The 13,486-nt window shown below is 49.5% G+C and overlaps 1 protein-coding gene across 2 annotated transcripts in view; it reads left to right on the top strand.

The window, feature by feature from the left end:
• The window catches only part of WDR13 (WD repeat domain 13), a 71,471-nt gene that overhangs the window by 45,612 nt on the left and 12,373 nt on the right, over positions 1-13,486 (top strand). For both annotated transcript variants that reach the window (XM_069209571.1, XM_069209570.1), the window contains exon 8: positions 123-264. In XM_069209571.1, coding sequence (XP_069065672.1) covers positions 123-264 — 142 coding nt within the window. The remainder of the gene's footprint in view (positions 1-122; positions 265-13,486) is intronic.

The following is a 13,486-nucleotide window of genomic DNA, read 5'->3' as shown; positions in this document are numbered from 1 at the left end:
TTGGAAGCATCTACAGAGTCATGTACTTGGGAACATAGACCATGTTGGTAAAGCTCCTAAACTGTGGATGCGTTTTGCTTAGTGTACAATGATGGGTGTGTGTTCTGCTCTGTCTCTTGCAGGAAAGCTCACCAAAGCCAAGCGCTTGGTGGTAAATGAAGGTAGCTGCATCACCAATATATCTGCCCGTTCCTGGATCAGTCGGGAGGCTAGGGATCCCTCCCTGCTTGTGAATGCGTGTGTGAACAAGCTGCTGCTCTACAGGTGAGGTTGCCTAAATTCCTCCAAAGTAGGGTACATGTAAACAGATGGCATATGGGCAGGAAACACTGCATACTCCAGTCAGTGTTGTGAAAGCCCACTTCCGTCTGGGTGTTGTATTATTGTTTAGCTTCAGCTGAAGTAATTAGACTAACACACCTGAAATCTTTGATATGGAGGCAGAAAGTTCAGAACTGGAGACAGTGTCCTTAATCACCTAGAGTGAGATGGTCCCTCTATATTGATTAAAATAAAGGACCTGATTAATGCTTAGGCACACAGCTCATCAGGGTGGTGGAGGACAGTACCTGCACCACCGTGACGGATTACTCGCCGCCAAATTTAGAGGTGACCGCCGACATTGTGGTCATCTTTATATGCTGAAAGGAGCTACACTCACAGCAGTTCCATTCCAAAAACAAAAAGTTTGGTAGACCGCCGCCATTGATTGTGACGGCTGTTCACCAAACTTTTAAACGTTTTTTTTTTTTTTTTTTAGAAAAAGACTGCCAGAGTGGTAGGCTACTTCTGAAAATAAAAAAAAATAATGACCCCTATACCCTTAGTGATTTCTTTCAGAGTGTGGGAGATCATTAATTATTTTTTCTATCCTCCACTAACAAGATTTACCTGGCTGTGGGACAAAAAAAAACATATTGTTCATCCTAAACAGAGCAAAAGTTGTAATACCCCTCCTCCTCCTCCTGCTGACCCTATGCCATCGGAGGAAGGTGTACCTCATTGGAGCCGATGGAGGCCCTGTCAATGGAAAGCTTATATCTGAGGGTTTGGCAGACAGGGTATTCTGTCAAGTTTGTGACAGAGTACCTTGTACGCTCGACTCTGAATCAGGCCCAAAGTCCTTCCAGCTAGTTTCACTTGTTACAGACACTTTACCTCACTGGAGGTAAAAACTGTGGGCAAATGCTTTTCTAACTGCTGTTAGCCGCTAAAAAATTGTTCAAACCTCCCAGAAAAAGATCTCACGGGGTAGAATTTAGGGATGGTGCCAAAGGTTGACAGTTGCTGTTTACAAGGGAAAGTGTTCTATTCTTTGCTGGTAAGGTCAGGGCTCCTGTCAAGCTCTATGGCTAAACTATTAAATGCCTCTGATATGGCACTTTTTGCTGCTTCAATTGTCTGGAAAGCTGCAGTCTACTGCAAGACTATGTGGCACTTTGTAATTTTATAGAGGGGGGAACAGAATAAGGAATCTCTTAATAGTTTGTGTTGTCTTGATGTTATAATAGCTATTTCAATACAGTATCTTTCAGTTGTTATAAACAACAGGGGGTCCTTGAATCACTGAAATTCACCCTAGCCCTCAAATCCCTTTCAGCCTATCTGTTATGCTTCAGAAGGTTGGATCTATGTGCAAATTAGTCTTAGTCTGGGCAAAACTGCAATATTTTGCATTCTCAGAACAGAAACACAAGTAACTGCATCTTGCATTTAAGATGCTTCTTTAGCCATGGAGACATCATCTTTAAAGGTCATCTTGACCTCTGACACTGGTGAGGTCAAAGCCCATATTAGGGCACACCTCGCTTTTTAAAGTGACATACTGAGAACAACAAAAAGTAGTGCTTGGAAATGATGCATGCATCAAACGTGGATCTTGACATTTCGGTGTCATAGTGGCTTAGGTTGGACCTTAGTGTGAGAGTGATTGCGTGCAATTTCATTCAGAAAGATTGCGTGATCTTGATGTTCTCCTTGTGAGTAACAGGCCAAACTGATGTGGTTGCCACCTTTCTAATGTTGCTTTAAAAAGGAAAAAACAAATTGGATAGATTACCATGCAGAGGAATTTCAAGTCACTTAAGTTTGATTTAATCATTTCCATCAGGTCTGTTATTGCCTAAAACCAGTTTGCTTTTATGATAGAGATCTGTGGGGCAAACTGTAAAGTTTAGCAATTTTACTGCAGTGTAAGGGTGATGATGTACCTGCCATTTCATCAAGGACATTAGCATTATATCACATCTTAGTTAATCATCACTGTGACAAATTTAACCAAGGGTGTGAAATTTTATTTAAAATCTCTACTTATTAAGGTGAGGATGCTTTATGAATCTATTTGTCCTGTAAAAACATAGTTTCTCTCTTTTGGTGTATTGCAGTGAGGTAGCACATTATGGCAGCATTCTTGTTATATTGGTGCTTTGAAGATAGCATATGAGCTGTAACAATCAAAAAGCTATCAAGGTTCTGGGCGTGGCCTGCTGAGCAGCGAGATGGCCGCTCTTTGAGTGTGCTCCGCCGGCCGGATTGAAATCCTTTAATGATCCTTAACATCGGGGCGAGCCCAAACTGCCAAAACCTGTATTAATGTGTGGAGGATGATGCGCTGCAGATGGCGACATGTGAATTGCTTTATTTTATTGTCTGCGTGGACTTGGGGGATAGTGCGGCCTGAAAGCGGAGCCGGCGGCTTCGTCTGACGGAGCTTCTGGTGGAGGAGCCTGGGCTTGGGCTGGGAGCGTGTGCCGGCGGCGGGACCAGAGTGGTGGCGAAGCCGGGGCGCGGAAGGTCCCGGCATTGTCGGGCTGCCCGGGGATCTCGCCGGAGCTGTGGAGCTGAAGCGGCCCCGGGCTGCCTGGGAGGTAGGCTTGCGGCGCCGCGCTGCTGGCGATGGCTCTAGGCGCGGGACGCAGCTAGAGAGTGCAGACGACGCCTACAAGATTAAGGACCCCAGGCGGCGGCAAGAGGGGTGAAATTTGGACTGCGCCCCGACGAGCGGAGACGCTGGGCCTGCGGAGGGGATCGGTGAGGCGGACACTAGGGGTGGCGACCGCCATTTTGAGGCCCAAAGTGCCAAAAACAGGATGAGGTGGCGCGGGGACTGGCACGGAATCCCGTAAATGCCGAGGGCGTCCTGTGGAGGAGTTGGGAGCGTTTGAAAAGGTGGAAGTGTTTGAGCTACCCTGAGCTATGAATAGAGCGCTCCGAAGATGCAGAGGTGAGGCGCCTGGGGGCATGTGAGCAGACACAACTGGGCAAAAATGGACAGTTATCAGAAGAGACAGGGGCTGCGAAAACCAGTCCGATTGCCTCGGGTGTGCGGTGGTGCGAACGTGGGGCCCCCACTCCGTCGACCTGCGCTAGTGAACGGCATAATGGACATTGGCTTGCACCCTGGCAACAGTTTGGGTTAGTTGCGGAGAGTCAATTTAAAGGAACCCAGCGGAGGTACAAGTGGCGACACAGTGACTTGTTAAAACAAAATCGATCAGCGTGGGCGCGGAGAAGGAAGCAGGAGTGCCTGACTGTGGATGCGAGGGAACGGAGGCGGCTGTGAGACTCAGCTAAAAACTAGTGGCAGTATTGGGTGGATCCCTCCCTGCCATGGGAAAGCACGACGCTAAACAGCCGAAGCTGAACTTTGATCATAAGCACTCCACGCGCCAGGGAGAGTTGGTGCAGAGGCCCCAGGCGACAGAGGAGCGCGACCTAGCCGCAGACGACCAGGGCGAAGATTTGCGCACGTTGATGCTTGAGATGCGCTCCAGCCTCCGTAATATAGATACTAAACTATATAATCTCGCCAGTTAGTTAGACTCTGTTAAAACCCAGGTGGCCACACACGAGACGAGGTTGGACACGCTTGAGACCCGCCAGTCAGAATGTCATGAGTTTCAAGTAGAAACAAGGGACCAGCTCCTGCACATGGATAAATTATTAGGAATAATCCATGCAAAGAATGAGGACTTGGAGGCACGGTCCCGGCGCAATAATCTACGCATCACAGGAATTCCGGAGACCACTGCCATAAATAAAATGGAGACATATACCACTGAACTCCTACGCGAACTGTTTGACCCCAGCCTCTCGGCAGTGTTTGCGGTGGAGAGGGCGCATAGGTCATTGGGTAAGAAGCCCCCCGTGGGTGCGCCGCCCCGACCCATAATTACGAGAATCCTGAACTACCAAGACAGGGATTTGATCCTTAAGATGGCAAGAGAGAGAGGATCCATCACACACAAAGGAAATAACATCTCCTTCTACCCTGACTTAACCCCAGCGGTCCAGGCTGCCCGCCGAGAATTTCTGCCTGCGAAGCGGCTTCTTCTGCAGGCGCAGATCCCGTACTCTTTCCTCTACCCGGCTACATTGAAAGTGTCCTTCGAGGGGTCTGCCCACATATTCACTGATGCAAAAGAGGCGTTGAAATTCGCTAAACATGTGGGGCGCAAACCTGCACAACGCTCCAGGGACACTGTGAGGTCGGAGGACAGCAGGCTCTGCGACAATGAGTAAACGTCGACCCTACTTAATATCCCCTGTGGGGAACTGCTCCTAGTTAAAAGTGACTTCTACTCGCTAGAGATGGAGACGCACTTGTGTTGCTCGTTGTTCAATCTTGTCATCTGCTATACTAGATAGATTTGATTACTAGGTTTTGTGCGGGGAGGATCCCCTGCAGATCTTCCGGCCACCCCGTTTTATACGGGGGAGAAGCCGGCATTGCCACACCCCCTCGGGAATGTTCCCTTGCTTATTAAAATGTCTCTTTGGGGATAGGAATGGGAAGGTTAATCTACGACCCGGTTGGGGGGTTGGATTGGGTGGGGGGAGGCTGGCTGGGGCTGTTAGCTTGTTGTTTATTGCCAATATCTATTATATGCTACCTGTGCGGTGTCCTGAACGTACAGCCTGATTATTGTCAACATGTCTTACTAAATGTTACAAGATGTTTATGAGAAATGCCAAGAACGGATAAAACCCTGAACTGTCTCACCTGGAATGTTAGGGGGCTCCACGACCACAGGAAGGCTAGGTTGGTACATGCATATTAGGTGCGGCATAAGGTGGATGTCTGCCTATTGCAGGAGACGCACATGAACACCGCCCCTGCCCAAAGACTGCGTCACACTAGATGGGGTCATGTTTATTCAGCTATTTACTCCAACTATGCCCGAAGGGTGGCGATACTCATAAGACGTGGGCTGGACTGGCGTGAGGGTGCAGTTCAATGTGACCCAGAGGGGAGATATGTTTGGGTTCAGGGTATTGTGTGCGGTGTTTCGGTTGTATTTGTGGCTGTGTATGGGCCTAACGCAGATACTCCAGGGTTCTTTCATAAGCTCTGGGGGCAGGTGAAAACCACTGGATGCGATACAATTGTATGGGGATGTGATTTCAATGCTGTACTTGATGACAATGTAGATAGAAAGGGGGCAGCTTGCACATTGAATCCGTTGGCGGGTTCCGCCCTACGAGAGATAATGCTGGATGGCGCGCTGGTTGATGTATGGCGAGGTAGACATGGGGACCTGAGGGAGGGCACCTGTATATCGTCCTATAGAGGCGCGTGGTCCCGTCTTGACTTCTGGCTTGTGTCGTGAGATGTTGCACTGTGGACGTCGCAGGTAGAGCACATGCCTCGTACACTGTCTGACCATGCGCCCTGTATGTTGAGGTTGCTGCTCCCTGGGGGTCCTTCCCCGGCATTCTCTTGGCGACTCCCACCCCAGGCACTACTTGATGTCGCATTCAGGGAGGAGATACGGACCGACATTGCGGACTACTTTGAGCGTAATGCGGGTCGGTGGACACGGAGGCGACTCTGTGGGAGGCCTTCAAGGTCGTTATTAGAGGCCAATGTATAGCCCGGCAGGCGGGGGTATTGAAGGCAATACGGAGCACTCTGGTAGAACTTGAAGCCGATATAAAACAACTCGAACGCACTTTCTTGGAGGATGGGGAGTCAGAGGCGGCGGGGCTGTTGAAAGCTAAATTACTGGAATATGAAGAGGAAGCATTGAGGGAGGTCAAGTTTCTGGGGAAATATGCTGAGGCGAGGCGCTACGGCGAAGGAGGGAGACCGGGGAGGGTACTAGCAAATATGGTTAGACCGCCGCGTCACGCGACATATATTCATGAGCTGCGCACGGCTGATGGCGAACTGCTTCATGACAAGGAGAACATTGTAGGAGCATTCTCCAAGTTCTATTCTCGGTTATACACTAACACTCAAGATGAATGTCTGGAAGGGCTTATATCCTATCTAGATTCCATTGCATTGGTATGGCTCAATAATAACCACAGAATATATGGACCTTCCAATAGACGCCGGCGATGTGGCACAAGTTATCAGGAGCCTACCGCCTGATAAGGCGCCGGGACCTGATGGGCTTACAACAGCCTTTTATAAGGCGTACGTAGATGAGCTGTCTCCCCGGTTGCTGGCTGTGTACGAGGAGGCCCTGGAGAGAGGGGTGTTACCTGCCACTATGCGCGAAGCAATGATTATCACGCTGTTGAAGCCGGATAAACCTGCTGACGATCTAAACTCATATAGGCCCTTATCCCTGATTAATGTAGATGTGAAAATCTTGGCCAAACTACTTGCGAATCGAGTGCAGCCAATGCTGTCGATGGTCGCACTCCCAGACCAATCCGGTTTTATACCAGGAAGGGCGACCTCCCACAACCTGCGAACAATCTTCGCTACATTACATTACCTGCACCCCGAAGTTAAAGCTGCCGCGGTTTTTTTAGATGCAACTAAGGCCTTTGACACTATTGAATGGCCATATTTATTCCATATACTAAAAAGGATGGGTTTCAGTGCGCTACTGCTTAGAAAAATTTGTCTGCTTTACACTTTGCCTACAGCCAGAGTGCGGGTGAATGGTCTGGTATCTGCACCGTTCCCTGTCTTGCGCGGTACTAGGCAGGGATGTCCTCTCTCCCCGCTGCTATTTGCCATAGCTATGGAGCCGCTGGCGGCGAGGATTAGGCAACATCATACTGCAAGAGGTATAGGGTTCAGCTCTAGAAACCTTCTAATATCACTATACGCGGACGATGTGACCCTCTATCTTACAAATCCTGCGGACAACTTGGATCCCATCCTGCGGGAATTTGTTCGCTTTGAGTGGTTCGCGTGCATCTCCATCAACTGGTCTAAATCGGTAATCTTTCCCCTCACGGACGGCACTGCGGAGGTGCGCACTGAATACCCCCTGCGTTGGGAGGCGGAAAAAGTCAAATATCTGGGGATTTGGATAAGCTGGGACCTTCAGGAGATTTGGGGCCTCAACTTTGGCAGGGCTATGGTGTGGCTGAGCGAGAAAGTGAAATCATGGGCCTCCCTGCCCCTATCACTAACTGGGCGGATCGCGTTGACAAAGATGATAGTGTTACCCAAATTCCTTTATCTATTCGTAAATATACCTATACCGCTTACAGCACACTTCTTTGTCACTCTGAGGTCATGCCTGGTTGAGCTGGTGTGGGCGAGTGGACAGGCCAGGGTAGCGTGGGACACGTTGGCGCTGCCACTGCGGCAGGGAGGTTTGGGGGCCCCAGATATAAAACTGTATGCTCTCTGTGCTCAGGCTCAGTTCCTACATTTTTGGACCCACCCTGTCCCTTTCCAGCCTCTCGTGGCGGTGGAGCGTGATATGGTGGCGCCCATTCCACTTGGAGTTGCGATATGCGCTAAAGCAAGGCGCCCTAGAGGAGATGTAGATACGGCTAGGATGCTGCAGTGGGTATGGGAGGAGTTGCGTAGGAGGGCCGGAGTCCCGCTGTTGTATGCTCCACCGCTGCCTCTGCTGCATAACCCGATGCTGCCTTGCGTGGCTGATGGAACAGCGGGCCACCTGATTGACCAGATGAATCTCCGCACCTTTGCTAACCTTTTTCCCAATGGCAGGTTTATGCCCCCCCCGCGCCGGAGGAGGGAGGTGAGGTGCCCTTTTCCGAATTATTCCTGTACCATAGACTACATACGGCGTGCCGGACACTGTACGAGGGGTTCCCTGACTCGCCGCCGATCTTTACAGCTTTGGAGGCGGTGGTGGGTTCCCCATCTCCCCGTAAACTAGTTACTCGGATTTATCGCCATATGCAAAACATGACACCAGAGGTAGCGCCTAAATCTATGCTGCATTGGAACGAGGAGCTGCAGCCTGGGATTTCTGGGGAGCAGTGGGAGTTCTGCTGTGGGCAGCTCGCTGAGCTTTCGCCAAATTACAAGCTGCGTTTAATACATTTTAAATACCTACATAGGTTCTACAGAACCCCCATCAGCCTGAAAAGAATGAGGCTTAGAGAGACGGACGAATGCTGGCGATGTGGGTCGGCCTTGTCCTCTTTTTTACATATAGCGTGGTCCTGCTCGAAGTTGAAGGATTATTGGTCTCAGGTTTTTGTATCGTAAACCAGATAGTGGGCCGCTCGGATGTCCCTTCCCCTCTGCTTGGGCTACTAGGATATGTCAGAGACACTCCGCCAGAAATGCGCAGGCTGCATGCATTACTTTTGCTGTTTGCTAAGAGACGGGTGGCGATCCATTGGGGTAGGCCGAGGGTGCCCGCGGTGAGGGATTGGCTGGCGGATGTAACTTACGGGCATACACAGCTAACCACATTCTGGGAGTTAATGCCAGCTGCATCTAGACCCCGCGACATCTGGGATCCGTTTGTGAGCTGGGCCCGGGAACAACAGAGTCGGGAATAAGAAGGAGATACCATGAGCGAATGTTCCCTGGGAGGGGGGTGTCGATGGGGCCACATTATACTCCTCGCTTATCACATAATGGAGGAAATGACTTTAACACTAGCATGACCCTAACCGATACCCCTGTTTTATTTTGCGGCCACCCTCTCTGGGCACTAAAGTAGAATGTTATGACCCTTTTGAGCCCCTGTGCCCAGTTTAGGTGCTTACAATCTCAATGGATATGACATGTTGACTATGGTAATATGTTTCTTTTTATAGGACACCTAATTGCATATTATATGTACACACTAACGATGATAACTGGCAAGTTTGTTTGTTGTATTTACTATAATGTAAAATGCTTAATAAAAAAAAAAAAAAAAAAAAAAAAGCTATCAAGGTTTTGATTCTAGCAAGGCTCTGATTTTACCACATTTCCGCAAAATTACAGACAGGGCCTGGAAGTAGACGGGAAGCTGTAATTCCACACTTTAAATGCCTTGAGCTTGTAACCCACAAACTAACATGCTTATGGGTATGTATTCACCAAATCCTTTCCAATCTATTCTAACACTTAATAAGGTTAGACATTTACTCTTGACAAAAGTGGGGAAAAAAGTAGGTGCAGAGAAAGTGAAATTGCAGTCTCTCAGCAGATATTTTCAAGAGCTAATACACTTGTGCATTTCTTTATACTAACACAAAATTCAGAAAAGTTAGCCAGGATTACAGTTTTGAAGCATTCGTCCGTAAACTCTTGTGAATTCCTGAAAGTTGTAAATCTGCACCAAAGCAAGGACATATATCTGCAGGTGCACATCAGTGATTTACATGAAGATATTTGACCCCATTTATTTTCATGTCACTAAAGTGGTCTGAGCTCACAGCATTTCCTTAGAGGGGTCGCCGTAAGAGGACAAGTTATTTACCTTCAGTAAGGCCTTATCTGGTAGAGACATATTCTAGTTGCAGATTCCTTACCTTAGAATTTCCCCCAGGCGTCACTCTTGATCTGGAGAATCTCAAGCAGTACCCCTGCATGCCGTTAGGAGGCGTTGATCGGCTCCGCGTCTGTCAGTGGTCCGAATATGACATCGCTGGTCCTATATAGCGACCACCCTGGTGTTCTTTTCATGACTTTCCATGCCAGAAGCGTAGAGCCATGTAGAACATTGACTACTGGTGCATCATAACTAAAGCCCTGAAAGGGTATCTCCTGTCCTTAGAAGTCATTTTACAGAGCCGGGGAGGATGGGTGAGTCTGTAAGGAATCTGCAACTAGAATATGGCTCTACCAAATAAGGCATTACCGAAGGTAAGTAACTTGTCCATCTCATATAGACATCTAGTTGCAGATTCCTTACCTTATAATAGGTACCCAAGCAATACCATCCCCGGAGGTGGGTCTGCGAACCAAGATCATACTAGGAAGTCCTGCAGGACCGAACGGGCAGAGTACGTGTCTTTCCAGACCGGACTATCTAGGCAGTAGTGTTTGGTGAACATGTGCAAAGATGCCCACGTTGCCGCCTGACAGATGTCAAGGACTGGAACTTCGCGTGGACGCAGCAGTCTCTGTGGTAGAATGAGCACGCAACCATTCAGGGTTTGCTTCTTAACCACTGTATAGCACATTTTAATGCAGAGAATGACCCATCGGGAGATGGTTCTCTTCTGCACTGCCTGACCTTACTTGGCACCCACATAACTAACAAAGAGATGATCATTCTCCCAGAACTCCTTGGTATGATCAAGATAGAATGCCAACGCCCTTTTTGGGTCCAGGCGTTGGAGGCTCTCCTCTTCCTTACAAGGGTGTGGGGGTGGGGGTGAAGGGGGGGGGGCACATAAAAAGTAGGCGGGGTGATGAATTGGCCTACATGAAAGGGTGTAACCACTTTTGGCAAAAAAGCCCTAGTGTGAATCACCACTTTGTCAGTATAGATGTAAAGATAGGGCAGCTTAGATGACAATGCCTGCAGCTCACTCACCCTGTGGGCAGATGAAATGGCCACAAGGAAAGTCTGTTTTTAAAGTGAGAAGCTTGAGGGGACAACTGTGAAGAGGCCCAAAAGATGTGCACATTAGGAATGTCAGAACCAAATTCAAATCTCATTGCGGCATAATGAATGGTGATGGAAGAAACATATGGGTAAGGCCCTTAAGGAACCTTTTAACAATAAGAGACTTAAACAAAAAAGGTTGATCAGGTAACCTCGAAAACGCAGATCGACAACAGAACCACCGAGAGAGGGGCAGTGAGGGGGTCAACAGACTTGTCTGTGCACCTTGCCACAAATTTATTCCAGCAACAGGCATATACCGTATTGGTGGAGGGATGCCTGGCTACTAAGATAACATTACAGGCTTCGGGTAGATGGTCAAAAGCTGTCAGCTGCCGCCGCTAAATCTCCACGCAAAAAGATGGAGATCGGACAGGTTCGGGCGGAGAACCCTCCCCTGCTGCTGCAACTGAAGATCCTCCCAAAGGGGCATTCTGATCGGAGTATCAATGGCCATCCTCAGCAGCTCGGGATATCAAACTCTCCATGCCCAGTCAGGAGCCACAAGGATTACTTGGGCCCAGTCATTCTTGAGAACACTGGGTAGGAGTGGAATGGGCGGAAAGGCACACAGGAGGCCTGAGTTCCATTTGAGAAGAAATGCATCTCTGAGCGATTTTCACCTTGAAAACTCCAACATGCAATACTGCTGACATTGCGTGTTTTCTGCGGAGTCGAACAGATCTAACCAAGGCTCTCCCCACTACTGACAGAGGCCTTGCGCTACCTCCGTATATAGACGCCATTTATGATTGACTCAGCATTGTCAGCTGAGTTTGTCTGCTCTGGAGTTCAGAGAGCCCACCATATGTTGAACCACCAGGAAAATGCCCTCATGTTTCAGCCACATCCAGAGACACCGATCCTCTTGACAAAGGGTCCGCAACCCCACCCCGCTCTGCATGTTGCAGTACCACATGGTAGTGGTGTACGTGAACAACTGCACTACCTTTTCCATGGAGAATAAAGGAAATGCTTCAAATACCAGTCTGATTGCCCAGAGCGCCAACAGTTCTTTGTGGAGTCCAGATACTGCCAAAGACCAGATGCCTATGATCTCTGCCTCTCCAGGGTGCCCCTCCATTCCAGGAGTGATGTATCTGTCACTACTGTCAGATCTGGTTAGAGAAAGGAGGGATCTGCCTGTGACCCAATTGCGGCTTGCTAGCCACCACTGCAGATCTTGCGGATTCCCTCCAAGATCTGTACCATGTCGGAGAAATTACCCTGATGCTACGCCCACTGGAACTTCAAGTCCCACTGCAGAGCTTACATATGCTAATTGGCATGTGTCACTAGCAGGAGGCCTTGAAGCCCAGCAGCCTCAGTCATTCTCACTGAAATCCAGGATAGAGGCTGAAAAATCTGTATCATAGCCTGATTATCCTGGACTCGCTACTTAGAAGTATAAGCCTGTGCACTATGTCCAGAACAGCTCTGATGAAAGGGAGCATCTGAGAGGAAGTCAGGTGTGACTTCAACACATTTATAGTGAACCCCAGCAAATGCAGGTCTGCCGAATTCTGGAGGTGGGAGATGACAGCCTGGGACGAGCCCGCCTTCAACAGCCAGTCGTTGACGTAGGGGAAGACTGAAACCCCTGACCTGCTCAGATTAGCTGCGATCACCGCTATCACCTTGGTGAGCACCCAAGGGGCTCTGGTAAGGCCAATGTGGAGCAGAGTGAACTGAAAGTGCTCACAGCCTACCGTGAACCACAAGTAACGTCTGTGGGCAGGAAGGGGGGGGGATATGAAAATAAGCATCCTGCTAGTCCAGTGCTACCTCCTAGTCTTTTGGGTCCAGGGCAGATAGGAAGGTTTGGAGGCAGCTGCAGAAGGGCGGTGGCCAGACCTCTGGCTCCCTGATGCACGAGGATGGTGGATCCCATGTCCCCAGCCATGCAGAGGTTGGGCAGCATGCCCGGCACAGTGGCTGTAGGGGAACGGATGTGGTTGGGCGCCCCTTCCATAGCCTCGAAAGGGGCAGAAAGGAGACTGAGGAGGTCGAGGGGTTGCCACAAGGAGAATCCTTGAAGCGCTTGAGCGCCGAGTCTGCTGTCTCTCCGAAGAGACAGGTGCCATCAAAGGGCATGTCCAAAAGATTAGCTTGGACATCCCCAGAAAAGCCACACATCCCCAACCAGGCGTGGTGCCTCAAGGCCACTGTTGAAGCAACCGTTCTGTCCAGTGAGACGGTTGTGTCTAGTCCACAACAGATAGTGACCATTGCTGCTTCTCTCCCATCAGCAACTGGTTTGGAAAGTAGAGCCCAGGCCTCCTCCGGGACCTGTGGCAGCACTTGTGCAACCGTGTACCACAGCATGTGGGTATAACGGTCCAAAAGGCATGCAGTGTTCTCGGTCCGAAATGCCACGCTGGTGGAAAAAAACAAAACATCTTCTCCCCATGTGTGTCCAGCCTCTTCGATTCCCTAACCAGGGATGTGGAGGGGAACATGCCTTGGGAAGTGGGGGCCTGGATAGCCAAGCTCTCAGGGTAGGGTGTTGTGTTAGTAAAGCTAGGTCACCCGGTGCCGGGCGATGGCAGCGGACAATAGTCCTGGTCACTGGGTCACCCGGTGCCGGGCGATGGCAGCGGACAATAGTCCTGGTCACTGGAACCCCTGTCCTGTTTTTGGACCAAGTACCAAGAAATACATCAGTAAGAGCTTCACTAAAGGGAAGCAGGGGTTCAGAGGATGAAGCC

This window comes from Pleurodeles waltl, chromosome 10, assembly GCF_031143425.1.
Source record: "Pleurodeles waltl isolate 20211129_DDA chromosome 10, aPleWal1.hap1.20221129, whole genome shotgun sequence".
NCBI lineage: Eukaryota > Metazoa > Chordata > Amphibia > Caudata > Salamandridae > Pleurodeles > Pleurodeles waltl.
This window is presented reverse-complemented; position numbering and strand designations above follow the sequence as displayed.